Source organism: Artemia sp. Qi Xiang Cuo, chromosome 16 (genome assembly GCF_049724085.1).
Source record: "Artemia sp. Qi Xiang Cuo chromosome 16, ASM4972408v1, whole genome shotgun sequence".
Lineage (NCBI taxonomy): Eukaryota > Metazoa > Arthropoda > Branchiopoda > Anostraca > Artemiidae > Artemia > Artemia sp. Qi Xiang Cuo.
In genome coordinates, this window is record NC_142809.1 from 52,591,522 (window position 1) to 52,614,869 (window position 23,348).

General features: G+C 33.9%; 1 protein-coding gene across 1 annotated transcript in view; it reads right to left on the reverse strand.

Annotated features, from left to right (window-relative positions):
* LOC148943083 (insulin-like peptide receptor) overlaps nt 1-23,348 on the reverse strand; it is a 208,940-nt gene that overhangs the window by 97,854 nt on the left and 87,738 nt on the right. The window contains exons 6-7 of the mRNA XM_089102431.1: nt 10,668-10,867; nt 3,994-4,177 (exon numbers count right to left, since the gene is read on the reverse strand). Of these exons, the coding sequence (XP_088958557.1) occupies nt 3,994-4,177; nt 10,668-10,867 (384 nt within the window). The remainder of the gene's footprint in view (nt 1-3,993; nt 4,178-10,667; nt 10,868-23,348) is intronic.

Genomic DNA, 23,348 nt, shown 5'->3' on the forward strand with positions numbered 1-23,348 from the left:
TTTTTATAGATATGACTTATGTGTTTATCATTCCACTGCGTAAGAAATACTGATTTAATACATGCAATAGATTAGGTAGTTTTAATAACCGGTCAAAGAATACCAGTGGGAAAGTCACATCGTGTCTCTGACCAATCACAGAGCGCAATTGTTAGAACTGTAAGCATATTTTGACATTTTAAGTTATGTACAAAAAGAAAAAAAATAAATAAAGTTGAAAAAGTTCGAAGTTTTAAAAAAGTTTGAATTAAACACTTTTAGGATCTCGAATGTCTTTACTGAAAAGAAGAAAAATCACACGGAATCAGGCAACTGAGTCTCTCAATCCCCGTAAAGCTCTTTTAAAAGATACAAAAACTACTTATTTAACACAAAAATTTCTTTTTTAATGACCAGAAAGTAAAGAAAAATCGCACGGAATTAGGCAACTGAGTCTCTCAATCCCCGTAAAGCTCTTTTAAAAGATAGAAAAACTACTTATTTAACACAAAAATTTCTTTTTTAATGACCAACAAGTAAAGAAAAATCACACGGAATTGGGCAACTGAGTCTCTCACACCCAGTAAAGCTCATTTAAAAGATACAAAAACTTCTTATGTCACTCAAAAATTTCGTTTTTAACGACTATCAAGTACAGTAAAATCACCCGGACTTAGGCGACTGAGTCTCTCCCTCCCCGGCCAGTTCTTTTAAAAGATAGAAAAACTACTTATTTAACGCAAAAATTTCGTTTTTAATGACCAACAAGTAAAGAAAAATCACACTGAATTAGGCAACTGAGTCTCTCAATCCCCGTAAATCAAGTTTAAAATATACAAAAACTAAATAATTAACACAAAAATTTCGTTTTTAATTCCTAACAACTAAAGAAAAAATAAAACGGAATTAGGCAACTGAGTCTCTCCATCCCAGTAAAGCTCTTAAAAGATAAAAAAGATACTTATTTAACACAAAAATTTTTTTTTTAATGACAACCAAGTAAAGAAAAATCACACGGAATTAGGCAGATGAGTCTCTCAATCCCCGTAAAGTTCTTTTAAAAGATACAAAAACTACTTATTTAACACAAAAATTTCGTTTTTAATGACCATCAAGTAAGGAAAAATCACACGGAATTAGGCAACTGAGTCTCTCAATCCCCGTAAAGCTCTTTTAAAAGATACAAAACTACTTATTTAACACAAAAATTTCTTTTTTAATGACCAACAAGTAAAGAAAAAACCCAAGGAATTAGGCAACTGAGTCTCTCAATCCCAGTAAAGCTCTTTTAAAACAAAAAAAAACTACTTATTTAACACAAAAATTTCGTTTTTAATTACCATCTACTAAAGAAAAATCACACGGAATTAGGCAACTGAGTCTCTCAATCCCCGTAAAGCTCTTTTAAAAGATACAAAAACTACTTATTTAACACAAAAATTTCGTTTTTAATGACCAACACGTAAATAAAAATCACACGGAATTAGGCGACTGAGTCTCTCAATCCCCGTAAAGCTCTTTTAAAAGATACAAAAACTACTTATTTAACACAAAAATTTCGTTTTTAATGACCCTCAAGTAAAGAAAAATCACACGGAATTATGCAACTGAGTCTCCCAATCACCGTAAAGCTCTTTTAAAAGATACAAAAACTACTTATTTAACATACAAATTTCGTTTTTAATGAACATCAAGTAAAGAAAAATCACACGGAATTAGGCAACTGAGTCTCTCAATCCCCGTAAAGATCTTTTAAAATATACAACAACTACTTATTTAAAACAAAAAGTAATAATTTATTGACCATCAAGTAAATAAAAATCATACTGAATTATTCAAATTAGTCTCTCAATCCCCGTAAAGCTCTTTTAAAAGATACAAAAACTACTTATTTAACACAAAAATTTCGTTTTTAATGACCATCAATTAAAGAAAAATCACAATGAATTAGTCATCTGAGTCTCTCAATCCCCGTAAAGTTCTTTTAAAAGATACAAAAACTAATTTTTTAACGCAAAGAACCCCCATGTAACTGAACCCTTGTATAACTGAAACACCGTACAACTGAACCTCCGTACGAAATTTCATTACGTTTAATATCTAGCCACCAAATGCTCCAAGCCTCAGAAGAAAAAGGGATTTTGAAAACAGGGAGCCCGATTTTCGAAAAAAAAGGGATACCCCCCGTGCAACTGAATCCCCTTGTAACTGAACCCCGTGTATAACCGAAACCCCCCGTGCAACTGTATCCCCTTTAACTGCACCCTCGTGCAAGTCACCCCTCTATGCAACCCATCCCCCTCAAAACACTTTTCAGCCATTTCTTTTTAAATTGACAATATTTTTCAAACGTTACTTATGTATTATACAGATCACATCGGCGAGGTAAAGCTATGTTAAGTCAAAATGTCATTCTATCGTTACTTTTCAATTAAGCTATTGAATACTTTCTAGCAATGTCTCTTGTAAACGTCAAATCTATTAAGTATCTGAGCTTATTCTTTGTATTGTTGACACAAATGCTCCAAGCCTCAGAAGAAAAAGGGGTTTTGAAAACAGGGAGCCCGATTTTCGAAAAAAAGGGATACCCCCCGTGCAACTGAATCCCCTTGTAACTGAACCCGTGTATAACCGAAACCCCCCGCGCAACTGTACCCCCGTTAACTGAACCCGCGTGCAAGTCACCCCTCGATGCAACCCATCCCCCTCAAAACTCGTTTCAGCCATTTCTTTTTAAATTGACAATATTTTTCAAACGTTACTTATGTATTATACAGATCACATCGGCGAGGTAAAGCTAGGTCAAGTCACAATGTCATTCTATCGTTACTTTTCAATTAAGCTATTGAATACTTTCTAGTAATGTCTCTTGTAAACGTCAAATCTATTAAGTATCTGAGCTTATTCTTTGTATTGTTGATGCAAGCATCTCATTCTTTAATTACCCGTGAAATCCTCTTGACAAAGAGTGTAATGACCTGTTTACCTAACAGAAAAAACTGTTTGGTACGGGGGCCCCTCAGAATTCAAAAGATGGTATATACTTTTACAGTGGCACCGAAAATCACCGTGCAGTCCACAAATTTGGGCAATTGTAGCACTTTAGGTATCGACCGATGTGGTAACCCTGAGGCACACAGCTGGGTCCAACTATCTCGAGGCTGGTAAGCCAAGAACAGAGTACTTGAAGAACAGCTTCATTCGACGTTGCACTCTGATCTGGAGTGACCTTCCCGAGGAAGTCGGATCAGCCTACACGGATCAGTGCTACACATGATGAAACAGTGCTAAAATAGTACTTCCGTGCAACAGGTGGCAACCCTGGTGTGCCTTCGAGTCTGTCTTGTTGGTTAGAGAATTGGAGGCACAATACGAGAAAGTTCTAGAGAAGAAGGTGAATATAAGTGCTTGTAGAAAACAGCCATCAAAGCTACATCAAACCTCTCACTAACAGACTGGAGAGAGTCGTGGAAAACGACTAAACCTGCCCTGTTAGCCCTATTTTGGATTGATGCCAGAAACATTTTCGGAGCACGAGCATACAGCAGACATGCATACTCGGCAATGGTTCTGATGCAAGACATAATACACGGGTTAATGTATTTTCACACGACAGAAGCCTTAGGGCTAGTTATTTCAATGTTTTTACGTTAAAAAGGAAGAAAGTAAGCAGGCGAATGCGAAAATTTTTGAAAACTTTTTTATTTCAAGCTATGAAGAGGCTGAATATCATTACATGCAAAATAATCAAACATGTATCTCAATTAGTTGATACAGATACTTATGTAAAGAGCCCAGCCATACCCGAAATCCTAATTTCTCTAAATTTTTGAACACTTCTTATTCAAATTACCAAATGATTTTCAACTATCCCCCCCCCCCCCCAAAAAAAATACTTACGTGCCCGAGTTTATATATCAATTAATATATCTAACACGAAAAAAAAAAAAGAAGAATAGAAAAAAAAGAAGAAAGAAAAAAATAATAGAAAAAAAGAAAAGAATAAATACAAACCGTTACATTGAGTGCAAGTTTTGTAGGGACGATTAAAACTGTCGGTTTCCATTTTTTCCTGATAGCCAACAGGACAGTCTCGAATACACGTTCGATTAAAGGGCTTATATTCCCCCAATTTGCCACATTTTGATTCGGGCATGTTAATACATTCAGTCATATTTACACAGCGACGGTTTCGGTACTGAAAATGAAATAAATTTGTTAATATCGAAATGAAATAAATATTAGTTTTAACACTGTTAAATTCTAGTTTCACTGTTGTTATGATTTTTGCAAGATAACGGAAAACTAATAATAAAAAAAATACACGTATTGTTTCTCTTCGTAAGCATCTCATTGATAGCATCAGAACAGCTTTAATCGTACACGAGAGAAAGGATAATTTAAGCATCTTTCACAGCCCCCCCCCCTTAGAAAACTACGTTAAAAATTGCTGAGCAAAATTTTGTTTCTCTAATCGGTTTCCATATTACACTATAAGGCGGCAACGCTAATAACGTTGGAATAGAATATCGTTCAATTTGTCTTATTCATTTTAGTTTTCAAGGAATATCTTATTGCAGGTTCTGAATGGCTATTGGTTTGAAAGGAGGAAAACTGGCCACTAAACTGGGTACTAACTCTAAAGAAGTCGTTCTACCCTCACAAGAATCCTGATTTCCCGAGTAGTACAGTCTGATTTTTTGTCTAATTTCCATTTAGAAATTTAAATTGTTAATTTTAAAATTAATAAAAAAAAAAACTAATATGAAAAAATGGAAATTGCCTCGTTCAAAAAAGTTATTACTAAAATAAGAATAGCTCTATTTGTACACAGGAGAAGGGAGAATCTAAGCACCTTCACAGCCCCCCTCCCTTAGAAAATTATGTTAAAGAACTGCAGAAATCCGAGAACTGTGTTTTAAAAATGGGTCTCCTTTTTAACATCAAACCTCGAATCTGAAAAATCCCCGATCCTACTTCTAGATTTAGATGTGTCCCCTATACCTTCTTGTTTCAATTGCTAATTTTAAAACTATTTCTCATTTTGCAATCCTAAAATCAGTGGTTCGTGTTACACGGGAGGTCACCAGGGATCTCATATTAAATTTGCAACCAGATGCCTGAAATAAGACAGCCCAGCGATAAAACGAATAAGCGCCGAAAGCACCATTTTTGGAGAAAAAATATGTTGAGGGGAAAATTTTTCAAAATTCGTTTTAGAGACGACCTGAATTGATGAATTCAACGTGCAACCATCTACAAAAAAAAACACCCTGATACACATCATTCGGCAACACTAGTAAATTGTATATCAAATTAAAAAAAAAGAAAGAAATAAAGAAGAGAAATTCGAGGTATTGAATTCACAATATTGCTACTTTCAAACTCGCACAACCGCTAAGCCGCCTGACAACACACTGATGAAGACTCCCCCTCCAACAAACCTTATATAGTTCCTTTTTTCACCGTCTCCCAAGACAAATATAGTTCACAGCTGTAACAAAAAAAACTGTTCATTTAATTTTTGTAAAAGGCGATATTCAAAATCGATATTAAATACAAAAATTTTTACACAAAATTGAGACTCCAAAAAACGAATATTATTTTCCTAAGACTGTTGTGCTATTTAAAACATATCACAACTAAAAAACTACCTTCTTCGTCATTTTTGAGAAAAATAAAAGGCAATTTCAGGCCCTAACTGAACCAAACTGTCGTAAGACCAAAAACTGTCGTAAGACCAAACTGTCGTAAGACCAAAAACGATGAAATAGCTGTTCTGTTTATTGTCTCGAAGAGCATTAACAGAGTTTACAAGTTATCAAGGAGACAGACTGTTTCGGTTATACGCTTGTTCTTCAGCCCAATAATGTAGAGTCTCTAATATACTTATTACAGACGAAAGAGAAGGACAGACAGAAATTTAATAAATAGATAAATAAAGTGTGGCGTTAAAACCAAGGACAACAAATGAAAAGCACACACACACACACAGACACACACACACACACACACACACACACACTATATATATATATATATATACATATATATATATATATATATATATATATATATATATATATTCCGAAAACAAAATCAGGGATACTCTAAGTTTTACCTGTTTCGATAATTGGTAGACCGAACATCTTTTTTTCCCAAAAAACTAATAGACTAAGTAAAATGAAAGAGAACCTACTAGACAAATCAAGTTTATAAGGTGATTCAGTATTTAATTTTGTACAATAACAAAAAAAAAGAAAGAAAAAGATATGGATTTTAGAACAGTAACAGTAATTTCATTTTCTTCTGCTCCAAGATTATTTCTCTGTATTTATTAATTTTTATTCTGGCCTACTAGTTTCGACCGGTTTTAGACTAGATTTTGATTACTCTGTTATTGATTATAAATCGGGTTCTAATATAATTATTTTACGTGGTTTTTGTGTTTTCAGTAAAGTACTAATTTTGCATAAACATAAAAACGTAAGGGAATTGCATCAAACAGTTACGCTTGTTCTATGAATATACTGTGTAGACTAGGAAGCGATGCTTTTTGTTCGTTTCAATTTCACTCTCTCAGTGATTTTTTTTCCTTTAAAAGGTTCAAAGAATGAAAAATTATTCCAATGGAGTTACAGGCAAAGTAAAACCTACGTTTTTTTTTGTGGGGAGTTTTTTTCGAACATATCAAGTATTTTTTTTTAATAATTGATTTTCAAGATTTTGCTCTTTTAAATCAATTTTTAAGAGCAAAGAGTTTTAGTTTTTTTGTACCATATGAGGTAAATATGCCCTTTCATATGAGGTAAATATTTACCTCAAATGAGGTATTTGCTTCATATGACCATATGAGGTCATATGAGGTATTTACCTCATATGACCATATGAGATCGTTGCCTCATATGAGGTATATATACCTTTCTGAATTTGACTATCGGATAAAGATCCATTAGAAGATGAAGAAGATAAGGGATAATTGAAAAGGGATAAAGATCCCTTTTCACGCTGTGGGTCATTAAAGAAAGCGCCTGTTTACTCTTTCGTTGTGGGAGCATTTACACGGGAAATCTGAAAAACACATTTAGAACCATGATGCAACTAGCACTAGGTGCTATGGTGAACGGTGCAGATATTGAAGGTGGTTGGGCAAGGATAACTGTAGAGTTTATTCGGCAGAAATTTATGCGAAAAAAATAACAGTGGTGGTTCTGGCCTCTCTTGAGCCCAGGGCAAATCTTGCTTAGCACCTTTCCCCTGTCTCCCACAAAATTTTCAGGCCAAATTCCAACAAAATTTTCATTTATTAACAAATTATTTTCAATCTATCAATTAATTAATAATTTATGTTTTAATTATTTTTTAATTTTATTTAATTTATTTTTTGATCTTTATTAATTATTTTCCTCATTATTATTTAATTTGTTTCATTCTTAATTTATTTTTATTTTATTAATTAATTAATAATTTATTGATTAAATTACAAAATTACAAAATCATTATAACCGTTCGATTATTTGTTTGAAAATTTGGACCCCTAAATTTCTGCACCCGGGGCAAGTACCCCCTCTGTCTCTCTCCTTAAACCACCTCTTAAAAAAAAGCGATCCCCTCCCGATATTGCACTGAATAGGTCCCTTCGCCACAGAATTGGTACAAACAGATAGAGTTTTGGGTGGGGGTACAAACACGTAAAATAATATTTTAGAGCCACATTTTTTATAGCGAGAAGGGGGGGGGGCCAACTTTAGGGTGACTTATTCTGTAATCCGTCCTGTTTTCGGCTATTGATGAGTGATTTTATCGGTAAAGTTCTCTAACTATAGAAAATATTGCAGAACCGTGAACTTCTCATGAAGTTAGAATGTTCGAGCGGTCAGGGCAGCTAATCCCCCTGTCTTAATTTGAGTCGTTTTTTATTACTTTTCCAATTTAAAGTAGGGAAAATCTTTGGCGCAAAAGTTAAATTGTAACGCTAACACTTCCGGTGTTTTCAAAGTTGTTAAATGTTCAGTTGGATCGGGTATCATTTTATGTTCTTTTGGTGTTGTATTTCTAAGAAAATAGAATCCCATTCGAATCAGTCTAAATACAATTGCACAGCTATTGGCGTATACAAAGACGATGCATTTGGGGTGCATGATTTTTTGCACCCCGAAAAATTAAGTCCCGCTTTTAGGTAGAGGGTTCGACAAAAATCGTTTTCTGCTTCTTCGTGTTCAACTCAGCGAAACTTCGAGTACAATAACTAGGCAAATAGATTTTCAATCATGGTAATCTTGTCGATGTAGTTGAACGGGTCATTAAGAGAGAAAAAATCTATGATGTAAATATATCCAGTGAGACTGAACTATCTATATTGAACAATCTATGGATAGATATTAGAACTACCTATATTGCAACCCTTTAGAGGCAAGAAATATAACACTGAGTTTTCGACGATTGCCGATGGTTTACAGAGTACTTTAAGAATCTTTTTGAATAAATAATCGCAATTTTGCAACTAATTTTGGCTTATTCGATGCTGTAAAATACAATTGCTGATTTTAATGCTTAAAATTAGTTATGTAAAATATCTAAAATATTACTGGCTATTTAAAATGTTAAAGTTGTTTGTGTGTCTTGATGATTCTTTTACCTTTTTAGTGTTATTTATAAAGATTATTTTTTATATATCCAGAGATCTATTTTCTCTTTGTATCTTGTTGTTTCTTTTTTTAGTGTTTTCTTGTGTTTCTGGAAGTGTTTCTTTTTTCTTTTTCGCTTCGGTAAAAATGGGTGTAAAGTGAATTATTATTATTTTATCTTTGATTATTTTTTGTTTTCTCTTTTTTTCGGCAATTTTTAGATGATTTTGAAAATTGAATAAAGAGTGAGAAGAAAATTGGGGGGGGGGGTTAGCACGGCCGTATCCCGTATTTTTTGGGGGGAGGGAGTATTTTTTTGGGAGGGGGGGGTACAAAAAATTAAAAAAAACACAACAAAAACTTGTTTATTTTCATTTTTTTTACGTTTTACTGATCAGACAAGCATTTCGGAACCCCTCGCAACTCCCCCTGAATGCGGCCTTTCTAGCACAATTGCGAATGATTAGGATTTGGACAAACGTATTTTCTAATTCACAAGCTTAGGAATAATTCCGAAAACAGACTCCTCAGCTCTAATGTAAAGTCTTTTTTTAAGTTGTTGCAACAACAATTGCTGCAGAGCCTCAAATAAGATTAAGTTTCGCTAAAAAAAATTTTAACGTTCTTTATTTCTTTTTATTCTGGCCTCCTAGTTTTGACCGGTTTTAACCTAGATTTTGATTACTCTGTTATTGATGATATATCCGGTTCTAAAACATCTTTTTTCCGTGGGTTTTGTGTTTTCAGTAAAGCACTAGTTTTGCATAAACATAAAAACATAAGATACATTCATCATTCGGTTTATTTGGGCTCCACTTCAAACGTTTATTTGGGCTTAAACGTTTCACGTTTTCACGGAATCACAACTCTGAATTTAAATTTTGGCATAAAGCGCCTCTGTACCCAGTAAAAAATATGCGGGGAGGGCAGGTGTATTATATACCAAACTTTTAAATATTCGAATTAATAAAAATTTAAATCCCCTATCCCGTGCCCTATCCACCTCATTGCGGGTAAGCATATGAATGTACTTTATTTTATTCTGAAAATATTTCTGCAATTAAAGCAAATTTGCAAATAAAGCAAATTTGTTTCTCGCATCATATAGATGCATTTTTAGAAACGAGTTCTGCGTACCCCCCTCACCTCTGAACAACCTCTCACAAAAAATCGTAAAAGTCGAGCCTTAAAATGCACTTCTTCGGTTTCTGATACCCTCGACCTATAGTTTACGATCAAATAAATTATAGATTATTCATCCTGGTGAGGCTATTTCAACACTCAGAAATTGCCTCTTCCTCATAATAAAGATATCCGTTCTGTCAGTTTTTAGAATTTCAGAATTTTCCACTTTTATTGCATCTGTGTTTATGGTATAATAAGAGGAAACTCATGTGTTTTATTAGGCACGTACGCGGGATATATATTTTTTTTTACGAGAGGGGGCAATAACAAAGGAAAACAAGTTTATCTAATAATTCTAATAAGAAGTGCCCACAAATTGGGAAAATTATACATTTGGGAGAGCCGTGCCCCCCTCCCTACGCACGTCCTTGATGTTTACGGGCTCCCTCGATTAAATCAAAAAATTGACTATTCAGTCCACAAATAAACTCCAAATGTCCCTAAATAGTGCACTTACTGGTCTGATACAGTTTTCTTCTCTCTAGAGGACATTCTTTACGTTTCTTTCTCCCTATCCGCTTTAGATGGCTGCCGTGGATTAAAAATATTCCCTCTATTTACAGTAAAATTACGTACTTCACTGGAAAATTATCTAAAAAATTGCTGAAAATATTCTATCGACCCACATTTTGTTCCACATTTTCTTCCAGAATTCAACAAACGCTTGAGATTTTTTTCATTTCTCGTTAACTTTATTTAATCTACCCTATTCAGTTATTTTTCTGTTGTCTGGTTTTTTGTTTCGTTTATTTTTCTTTCCGTAAATCGTTGCTTAATTGAATTGTTTTTGTTACTTTATTTACTCATCTTTCACGCTCATCTTTTTGATAAAGAAATAAATTAAAGTGAATCATCATTTTCATCATTATTACTTACCAGATAAGTTCCAACGGGACATGACCTAACACATTTGTCCCGGTCAAAGATATGTTTGCAGGCGAAACACTGGTCATTGTAGGGACCATAACAACCACCGGCACACTCTCTGTCACAAGGCTCCCAAATCTTTTCGTTGTCCGGCTTGTCACAATTTTTGTCGCAGAAACACAAACGATTTCCTTCACCGCAACTGGGCTCTATAAAATATTAAAATTAGTACTTATTTTTAGAAATTAATATTAAAATTAATTAATTATTAGTACAACATAATATTATAATTAGTATATTAATTAATATAATTAATATTAACTACTAATTAATATTAACTAATTAATATAACTGAATATTAATAAAACTAATATTAATTAATATTAATATTAGTACTTATTTTTTCTTACAAAATTAATGTTTATTATTAACAATAGCAATCATATAAATTAAATATTCATTTGTAGTATTACAAAATGGCAATAGATGTACTGGGAGCATATGGCACGGATAGGGGATGGAAGAATTCCAAAATAGCCCTCGACAAGGTGCTAAAGAGGGAGGCACCGTTGGTGTGGAATTCGATAGGGGATCTCTGGTTGAAAGCTCAAGAAAGGCCGCTGCGGCGAACTACTTTTGCTGTCCTACACGCTTTTAGGCATAAGAGGCAGTCAAGTAAGTTACAACCTAATACGAGGTTATTTTCTAATTTACATCTTTTATTAACATTCAAAGTATATATTATTCGTAATATGATGGTAAAGTTGTATAAGAAAAAAATAATAATATTTGCCACCTAGCGCCGGTATTTAAATTGACGTAGCAGCAAATTAGGTATAGTGGCAGATACAAATAAAGTGAAAAAAACATTAAATAGTTTACTATCTTTTGTTTGTTACTAAATCTATACATTCTGCGAATGTCTGCAATTCAATTTTGCTGTCCAAACACCTGTTTACTTTTACCAAACACCTTTATAAAGAAAAAAAATATAATAAAAAAAAAAAAATGTTAGGTGCTACCCTAATTACGCAATCAAACTTAACAAACCAAATGTATCCCTATAATACCTAGCTACGTATATAAGCTTTCTTAACAATAAAATAAATAAATAATATTTTTTCGCATAGACCCAACCCGGTTCGATTCAAACATTTTTAAGCCTCAAAAATCAGAGAGTAAATACGTAAAATACGGACCAATCTATACCAATACTAAGCAATGACACTGAACAACTCCAACTTAACAGGTATATACCTTATCTTTTATAATATAACATATATAGCCTATAATGTAATATAGCCTACAATATAACAGTTATATAAAATGTAAAATAACATTATAATAATGCAAATAATATAGAATACAAAAGAATTATAAATATAAATAGTATAATATTATCAACAAAATATATATTGAAATAATAAAAATATATAAAATAATATGTAATAGATAATAATAAAATAAAAATAATCTAAGCAAAATTAAATACGGACCAATCTATACCAATACTAAGCAATGACACTTAACAACTCTAACTTAGCAGGTATATAACTAAGCTGGTGTATAGCTTTGTACCTCAACCAAGCTGAAATGGTCCAATATGGCTCTGAAACGTGGCCACTTCGAAGCAGCGTTGCCATCTGTAGCATGAAAGTGCCATTTTAGAAATACATTATTACGAGTAGCACGTGCTCAGGGTTACTAAAACAGTACGATAGCCACTATTACAGTCAATTTTTCGACTATAGGACCGAAAACTGCTGTGTAGTACGCAAATTTGGGCAATTGTAGCACTTTAGGAACTGACCGTGGCGGTAACCCTGCTTCGAAGAGGTATTAAATATTTTCCAGATGAATTTTCTACAGATAGTTTCAGGTATTCGCTTTGCTAACCGTACATCAAACAATAAACTGTACGAAAAATGCGGTTATATGTCCCTTTTTCGGGTTGCAATGAAAGAAAGGCGAGATGGAGGTCACATTACGGATGGGATATGGGAGATGGCCAAAGATTGTGCCTTTTGGTCATCCTAACGAAAAGAACTTGAATTATTGCACATTTTTAACAATGATAATTCAAAAGGGGTTATGATAAAAAATTAGGATTTTCATATAAAATATACTTACTGCAGCTCTTTAAATAATGACAAAAACCACACTGCCTTTTCTTCATACAAAAACCACACTGCCTTTTCTTCATACAAAAACCACACTGCCTTTTCTTCATACAAAAACCACACTGCCTTTTCTTCATACAAAAACCACACTGCCTTTTCTTCATACAAAATAATTGAAGATAGCAAGGAAATTTGTGAAAACAGTAGATACTTTTTCTCTTTTCTCTTTTCTCAGAATTGTTTTCTCTTTCTTTCTTTCTCCTTCTTTTAAATTTAATTGCCTTCTTTTAAATGGGTTAATCTAAACAAGCGAGATATTAGATTATATCTTTATCTCGCTGATGACTGCAGTTAATTACATAGCCGAAATATTCGCTTAAGTGGCATTCACTGTGTTATTCACTGTCTTCACAAATTTCCTTGTTATCTTCAATTCTTTTGTACTCCAACTTTAAGAAAACAATTTACAGGCAGTCAATTCAATTCCATTTATTTCAAGCAAAAAAAATACAAAAAAATCAGTTCCCCACAGATAGTCCTTGTCGGCCAACCATCTAGGACCAGACGAAAAGCAGGTTGTATCCAAACGGGGTGGAAGTATTTCGTAAGGGAAGATTTAATGGAAACTGGAATTTCTAGGGAGGGTGTAAAGAGGGAGACCTTGAATAGGTCGTGATGGAGGAGGAGCGTGCGTAGCTGTGTTGGCCTCAGGCGGCTTGGTACTGCACTGAGTTGTTAGTAGTAGAAGTAGAAGACAGCATCAACGTATTTCCCTATTTCAACCCCTGCAGTATCTACTGAACCAAAATTATCAATCCATAATTACTTAAATCTTAACCTTCTAACTCCCATAGGTAACTCCCAAAAGAGGAAAAAAAGTTGTTGTTATTTGAGGTTTTTGGTTCTTGGTTTTTTGGTTTTTGACTGTTATCAGGCGAACGTCATGTGGCATGGGAACTTCGACCTGTTTCCCTACATCATCCCTCCACCACCCACTGAACAGAAATTATCAATCCATAATTAGTTAATTACAACCGTTGTATCACAGCTAACCCACGAAAAAAGGAAAAAAATCACTGTTATTAACAAAAAGAAGACATTTTAAGAAAAAAAAAACTGATTTTGACCTCATAAGCTCCATTTTATTAGCCGTTTCTAGAGTGTTAAAGGGGATAAAACGCATTAAACCACAACAAAACTTTCTTTTGAACAAAATAAGATACGGCAAGTGGATTGAAATAATTGGTAGACCGTTCTGAGTTTAATAAAGTAGGATACCTCCGTTCGACAAAAATGTCAAAACACCCCTTTTAAATTACCCCATCTGATATATTATATGCGCCTGGACCCTTTTCAGGTCCAGTCTTTCTGTTGCTTAAACAATTAAGCTGCGGGAGCACTAATTGCAAACACATATGATAAATACAGAGGCAACGTTACCAGATATCTCACATAAGACAGCTAAGCTAAAAAAGCGATAATACGCCGAAAATACCATTCTCGAAAAAAAGTGCCATAGCTGTAATTTAAAAAAGTTACTTAGAATCCTGCTGTGAGAGGAACATTTTTGTTTTTACATATCTTCTTTTGATTTACCAACTAGCTACATTTACTAGTATTTATATAATTATTAATTACACTAATATTTGTTAATTAAACTTGCATTATTTAATTATGCTTACATTTATTAATTACATTCTTGCATGTCCATGGCTCCTTCTTTTTGGTTGACTGTGTTTGGGTGTACTGTTAATCCTAGGCGTTTCGATGAATTGGTAAGGTTAAGACCTCGTTCAAGCTCTTATCTATTCAAATTACTGAATTAGGAAAACAGTTTTTTTTTTCTGCATCATAAGCTTTAACACATTAGAGCGATCAGTACTTGATCGTGTATCGTAAAATCAAGAAAATAGCTTTTATTCAATATGTCAATGTAATGCCAAATCTATGATAAATAGTTCTTTGAATTAGTTAGAAATTCAAAAAAAAAAAAATCAACCTTGTATAAGTCACATTTTCTAACAAACCTCAATAACGACATAGAAAGACTTGGCTGTGTATTCGCATAGCGTAAAGCTAATTTTTCTTCAATTATTGATGTATAAACAATCATTGATAGCTTTATAGTTACTTGTTAAATAAAAAAAAAGAGCCGTAAAATCAATAATTCACAAAACAAAACCGAATTTTTACACTTGATTTCAAGAATTCAATGCGCAACCACTTCAAAAAGTGCCTAAAGCAGAACAAATCCGGCCAATCTGGCAACACCGCAAAGAAACTGACAAATTGAAAACCAAAATTAGTGAAGGAAAGTGTTCTAATTCAAGAATTGAATTGCCTGCCAGAACTTCCGCAGCCGCCAAGAATTTGAAGAACGCATCATTGTTTTGAGTGAGTGGAAAAGATAAAGGTGACACAATAGGCCTCCATACTTCTACCCAGGAGAAAAAACAACCAAGGGCGTATGCAGGTGAGTCCCGAGATTGAGCCTCCCCTTCCTGAAATATTTCTCCAACTCGTAAATCGGTCGCAGACATGGAGGTAAAAAGACCATTTCCCCCTAAAAAGCTAGAATATATTCCTTCGAGTAATAGATTTGTTTTAAAATTCCTAAAAAACTTGCGAGTAAAATGACCTAAAATGACGTACCGAGTGGATTTTATCTAACAACAACGAACTAATTTTAAATTTTCAGGTATTTTTCTAGTTTGAATTTAAACATTACAATTATTGTTCAGGCACCGTAAATAGTTTCGCAGTTTACATAATAACTTTAGAGATTCTGAACTGAACTTATTAAAGGTTTTTGAATTGTTGCAATCCCTTGTTAAAATATATACAAATATTTTTGCAATTAACAGTTTTTTGCTCTTTACGCCCCCCCCCCACTAAAACTAGGGTTCTTAACGAATTTTCTCAAACTTCTGATCTATTTAAATCGTTTTTTAGGCCAGAATATCCCAGGATCCCAATTTTCACGAAAAAATTTGGAGCCGTTTTCGAGAAAAAAAATACATACATACATACACAATTATTGCTCGTTTATAAAGATAGAATATATAGAAAAGACCTATAGAAAATGTCTATAGAAAAAGACCTTCATATACAGCCTAATTATTCCCTAATTATTTAATTAATCTTTGGATATATATATATATATATATATATATATATATATATATATATATATATATATACACATATACAGCCTAATTATTCCCAACACACATACACACACACACATATACAAACATACACATACACACACACACACATACATACACACACACAAACACACACAGACACAAACACACACACACACAAAAAAAAAAAAAAAAAAAAAACAAAACAAAAAAAAAAAAAGCCCGAAACATAATTTTCATTAAAATTGCAAGTTAATTTTAGAATTATTAAAATCCCCCCCCCCCGCAGAAATCAGGTGTGTATATTTTTTTTGGACGCGCTGCTGTTTACAGGCAGCGTCTTATCTAGTAGATGGCGAATTTCCAGTTAGAAAAAAAAGAACGTTGTTAAAAAAAAACACTGTTGAAAAAGAGAACGCAAAAAATGGCAACACCGCACCATTCCCCCCCCCCAAAAAAAAAGACAGTCACAAGTACCTTAACAGCCGAGTACCTTAAAGTACCTTAAAAGTGCCCTCATACCTAAAAGTACCCTAAAAAGTACTAAGTACCCAAGTAACTTAAGGCACTCACAAGAACCTTAAAATTAGCATTATTCGTAAAAATTTTGTTGTAAAGTTATAAAATAACTATTGTAAATTTGCCAATTTTACTCCCTTTATTTACGTTTTTTTGTAAATTTATCGATTTTATATCATAAGGTAGGCCTAAACTTAGTAGGCCTAAATCCAGTAGGCTAATCTTTTTTTGTATATTTACTAAGTATGTGGAAAATCTAATTTATTAGTTAGAGTTCAGTACAAACTACTAAAAAAAATTCAGTTACTGCTTCTAAAATTAATTGCATGAAGTTTTATACAATGTTCTACTTAAAATATGCTAAATTATCCGAAATATAGAAAATTTGACGTATTTTGTGACAAGACCAGAGAAAGAAAATACAACAATGGACCAGTTTGTATCTTTGATGGTTGCATAACATTTCACTGTTAATTCTCATGAATCAAAATTACTTCTAACAATAACAAAAATAATATTCTTCTCATTATTTTTGTAACATAGTAGTTTTTACCAGATTATAAAATTGCTGATCGTGACGAGGAAAAAAAGAGGGAGGGGTAAAAGGAAATAAACTGCTTGGCGGCGGCGAACTGCACTATGGGCAATAAGACCTAAGATTCATTAATATAAGTGAAATAATATATATGGACCAGATATATATATATATATATATATATATATATATATATATATATATATATATATATATATATATATAGACCCCGGCGCCGCGCCGATGAGGGAAGACCGGTGGCGGCGGGGACAAAAACAGCACGCCGCCGGTAATACATCGGTGGCGCGCCGCCGGTAATACATCGGTGGCGCACCGCCGGTAAGACGTCGGTGCCGCGCCGCCGGTAAGACGTCGGCGCCGCGCCGCCAGCACGATCAATGTTGACCGCAAACATTAACGTTTTCATTAGTCTTTCTCAAATCACAGCTTAAATTTACAACAGATTCGAGCCTATTCATGAGTTCAAAACTTTACAAGTCGCTGGCTGGAAACTGGTCTTCTTTGTTGTTCATCAAGAGAAGTAGAAATCTGGTAGAAACGAAATGGCTACCCTTGCATAATAGTTGAAGTATCTATTAGCTATGTATTCTTAACATAAATAATTATCAAAATTAGTAGTTTTTTTTTTCATCGAGCATTATTGCATACAAAACTTCAAATACCGTGTCACAAAATTCGTCAGTTATCTGGGTAAAAACTTTGAATATAAGTTTGAACTTGGAAGCTTATTTTTTTCATAATGCCCTTTGCCAATATCTGCTTTGTCCCCTTTAAAACAGTTGAAATGGACGACTTTAATATTGATCGTTTTTTTATGCTCTTTTAGATTCCTTAAAAATCCTTCCTTGTATTAAAAACGGGTTTTAATAACAATTTAAAAAAAAAATACATCAAGTATAACTCACAAAAATCTTGGGAATTTTTAAATTATCATAGGGGTTGGACAAAGATGTTGTACGGAGTATTTTTGCTTGGCTTCTTCCTTCTTTAATTTACATGTGTTGATTCATATTTCAAAACATTATCCAACTGTCAAAATATACCATACATGAAACATAAAACAATATTTACAATACACAAAAGAACATACAATTGCAAGCAGAAATATATGTAAAACACAAAACACATCAACCTGTCCTACCAATTTTTTCCACAATCATTTATAATCATTTTGAATAGGATAACTTAAAATTTCACCTTAAAAATAATCAAGCATCAGTTCCCAATGGCGAAATGTGGATGACCCACCTCAGTACTGGAAAGAAAATGGAAGTTAATTTCCAATCAATGTGTGAGTCTCAACCAATTAGCTTGGTAGACCTAGAATGAATTTATATAATGGACAATATCAGAAAATAGAACAAATTTTTGATGAGCCTGTAGAGCTATTTAGCGTTTTCTTGAATGATTTAATTATGTTTCTCAACTTTTACTGTATTGAAATAAAAACATTGTGACGTTCAAAACTTTTAACTTAGACAGTGAACGTTTAGAAATTTTCTTTAGGGGTATTCTCATTGAATTTCCTTTCTTTTGAGATCGTGGCAACGCGGGACGGGTAAGCTGGTATACTAATGAAAGTCCAAATATTAGTATGTGTAAAAAAAAAGGTATTTTTGAAGATAGTGTGGAGGGACAAAAAATCTAGGGGTCAACTGGTCGAAAAAAATTCCTTCGGTCAAACTTGGAAGCCTATTCTAAATGCGGGATGTGGCTATAACTGCGGGATGTGGCTATAATAATGATACCGTCTCTGCTAAAAAAAAAAAAAAAAAAAATTTTTGGCATCCCTGCTTTCAATAAAAAAAAAGTACTATCACTTAAATATAATAAGTCCCTATGCCCCCCCCCCTCTGGATACCACCTTGGTATGATACCGTCTCTGATTAAAATAAAAAAAAAAACTTTTTGCATCCCTGCTTTCAATAAAAAAATTCAAGATACTATCGTTTAAATAAAATACTTCCCTAACCCCCCCCCCTCTGGATACCATGCACCTTGATAGGGTACATTCTCTGATTTAAATTAAAAAATAATTAACTTTTTGGCATCTCTGCTTTGAATAAAAAAATATCTATGTACTATCACTTAAATATAATAACTCCCTGTGCCCTCCCCCTATGGATACCATCATCTTGATAGGATATCTTCTCTGCTTTAAATAAAAAAAATAATTAACTTATTCGCATCCCTGCTTTCAAAAAAAAAAAAAAAAAATCGAGGTATTATCATTTAAATATGATAGCTCCCCACCCCCCCCCGCCCCCTCTGGATACCACCTTGATAGGATGCCGTCTCTGCTTTAGAAATTTTCCTTATGGGTATTCTCATTGAATTTCCTTTCTTTTAAGATCGTGGCAACGCGTGACGGGTAAGCTGGTATACTAATGAAAGTCCAAATATTAGTATGTGTAAAAAAGGTATTTTTAAAATAGCGTGGAGGGACAAAAAATTTAGGGGTTAACTGGTCGAAAAAAATTCCTTCAGTCAAACTTGGAAGTCAATTCTAACTGCGGGATGTGGCTATAATTGTCATGAATAAAAATCAACTTATCCACTTTGTGTGGACTGAGGCTACTTTCAATAAGAAAATTCAAGATATTATTATTTGAATATAATAATTCCCGACCCCCCCCCCCCTCCCCTCTGGACACCACCTTGATAGGATACCGTCTCTGCTTTAAATAAAAAAAAAAAAAAAACTTTTTGGTATCCCTGCTTTCAATACAAAAAAAATCAAAGGACTATCACTTAAATATAATAACTCCCTATGCACACGCTCTGGATACCATCTTGACAGGATACCGCCTCTGCTTTAAATTAAAAAGAAAACTTTTTGGCATCCCCGCTTTCAATAAAAAAATCAAGATATTATAATTTAAATATAATAATTCCCTAGCCCCCCCTCCCCCCCTGGATACCATACACTTCGATAGGGTACCTTATCTGCTTTAAATTAAAAAAATAATTAACTTATTGGCATCCCTGCTTTTAATAAAAAAAATATCAAGGTACTATCACTTAAATATAATAACTCCCTATGCCCCCCCCCCCCACTATGGATACCATCATCTTGATAGGATGCCGTCTCTGCTTTAAATAAAAAAAAAATAACCTTTTTGCATCCCTGCTTTCATTAAATAAATTTCGAGATTTTATCATTTAAATGTAATACCTCCCTACCCCCCCCCCCCTCTGGATACCACTTTGCTAGGATACCGTCGCAGCTTTAGATAAAAGAGTAATTTATTTAATAATTAACTAGGTCAATATACGGTTCCAACAAACACGAGAAATAACATTGAGTAGCTTAGTGTTCCTTGAAAAAAAATTGGGGTTATAAGTAAAGGGGTACAAAGATGACAAAAAAAAAGGAGAGGTTATTCCGAAATAACTCAAACTAATGGAAAGCTGAGTCATAGATTCGCCGTGGCATTCAATAAGATCCAAAGAATCTTATTAAAAGGGAGCACACACAAAAGCTAAATTACGCCAGTAGCCTATGAGAAATCGAAAAATATCAAAGACAATGAACAAGTCCCAATGGGAGGCCCTGGGTCTATAAAAATATTTCAATGGTTTCCCAGGGAATTTAATAGCATTTTTTTCCATCTCCGCTTTAAATGAAAAAAATAAATATCTTTTTGGCATCCCTGCTTTCAATATAAAAAATGAGGTATTATCATTTAAAATTTATAGCCCCCTATCCCCCCCTATAGGCAATAATTTACAATTTTTTTTATGAGCCATGTTTTTGGGGTAACTTCTGTTTCAATCTTTAATTCAATATTTACTTCTCACACAGTGTAACTCGCTTCTACTATAGAAAAATTTATTAAAAGTAGAAGGTATTTTTTGGGGGGGGGGGATAGAATATTTTTCAGTAATTCGATTGTATGTTCATTAATATATCAAGGACTAAAAAACTGTGTATAAAAAATTAAGAAAATCTTATCTAAAAACAGCAAAAGAAAAAAAATTCTGCAAACCTACAATTCAGTTGTAGAAACGATCTTCGATCTTCAAAATCAAACTGTAGTGAATGTTGCGTTCTATAATTCTATTCAACTTGAAAATAAAATTCTTGACTACGAATGATGTAAGGAATTGCAAGTGGGAAACAGGATACGAAATGATTTAAACTCATTTCATAAAGACGATATTTTTTTTTCTCAACATATGAAGAACTGTGCATATTGCAATATTTGCAATGCAATTGCATATTGCAACTGTCTTAGACCCACCCGTCTGGGACCCACCCGAAGGAATGTGCTCTATTTCAGTTTGTGAGTGGTCAGTGAAATGACCAAGATTTTTCTGTACCAAAGGACAGAGCATGACCTGCTGATCCCGGGAAGGTCCGCTCTACCGGTGTGAGACGCAGGCATCAGCAGCTAGAGCAGTTCGAAGTTGCCTTTTCGCTTCTTTTTTTCTCGGCTAGCAACGCCATCCTGAGAGTACAAGATACATGCCCTAAGTAGGAAACGCTATTGTCGAGGGAAAGTATCTGGATAGAATGATCCCACAAAATCCAACAAGCTAATTTCATTATCTCATACATCCAGCATATAGGCCATCAGTATTTGCCAGCGTGTTTCAGGCTTCATCAGTGATTTATCAAGTGTAGTGTATCTAGCAAGCGTAGCCTAGTATTAGTAGGCTATAGCATAGTAGTAAGCTATAGCATAGTAACCTAGTATTTCAAGGGCTGACAACCTTTTGCATCAGCTTCCTGTTCAGTTCCGAGCACAGTTTATAGAATTAGCAGTATGATCATTCCCTATCTCACCCATTATAAAATTAGTGACTTACAAATAAAGTAAACATACTACTTGATGCCCTTTTTATGCTCTTAACCAATACAATAATCATTTTTGGGCAAAATGAATTTTCCCCCCCCCCCTAGGCTATATATACCAATTCAGGGTATATATTTGCATATTAGAGGGAGGGGGGTAAGTTTTAAACCTACCTCTCATTTGTATCAGAAATAAACTTTATCCCCACTGCCCTAATGTGCAAATATATACCCTGAATTAGTATTAATAGGGGTGGGGGTAAAATTCATTTCTGAAAAAGAGGGGTAGAATATAGAAAATAGAGGGGTATTGTTTGGGTGACAACTATCATGCTGAGAAAGTATAAATTTAGGAATCTAAAAGTTTCAGTTTTATTGACATGCTTCAGGATTCAGTTGTAATAGCACTATTTCTTACAGTTAGAAACAGTAGGCTGACAAAGGAGGAATAATTGATAAATGTTTTTTTTAACCTTGTTTTCATCAGGGGCATAGGTCCAGCATTTGATAAAATTCTACGTAAGCTACTTTTGACTATCTTGGATAGGGGATAAGTTAGGAAAATGAAACTTTCAGGGATGGATCTACAGGCTAAAGTATGTCCTGGGAAGGTATTCTGAAGTACCCACCTCCACTCCTCCCTCTAGAGGGTCCTGGCTTTTGATTTTGAGTGAAACCTGGCAAAATAGATCTTCTGCTTGAATGAATTAAAACAACAAAATTTTCAGCTTCACAACTTTGCTCAATCCCAAGCATTAATGTTTTAAAAATATGAAAATACATTTAATATATTAAAAAAAAAACATTAATATGGCTCAAAATTCTACTCAAATAACAGGAATTATATTTCCAGAACTAAAGCCAGAGAATAAGAAACCAGTAACTGAAAATTAAGGTAAAGAGTTGTTTTGTCAAATTTCAATAAGTTCTACCTGTCATGTAGGCAAATTTCAGGACCCTTTAGTGGGAGAAAGAGTGGAGGTAGGTACTTCAAAATACCATCCCAGGACATACCTTAGCCTGTAGATCCATCTGTCTTTTTGGTAAAATTCTACTTTAGCTACTTTTGGCTTTCTTGGATAGGGGTTAGGTTAGGAAAATGAAACTTTCAGGGATGGGTCTACAGGCTCAAATGTGTGTTGGGAAGGTATTCTGAAGTACCTACCTCCACTCTTCCCTCTAGAGGGCCCCGACCTTTGATGACTTTTAAATATCTGTGTGTTATGAAAGTGAAACCTAACGTAAGTCTATCGGATCAACCTATTTTGGGCCCCCCCCCACCCCTAAAAAATCCTGGATCCGCCCCCGAAACCATCACATATATTCCACCAGTTATTAGAAGAAAAAAAAATCCTTTTTTCCACAAATTTCCTCAACCCCCCGCCCCCTTTTTTTTATAAAATCCTACTTAGGCCAGTTGAGTCCACTGTATGTAAATAATAGATTAAGTCATAATTTGTATATAAATTAAGTCATACCTGTGAGATGGGACACTTGCAAACCACTTGGCTGGTTTTCCAACAAACATGAGACTGTCACATCCGCCAGACC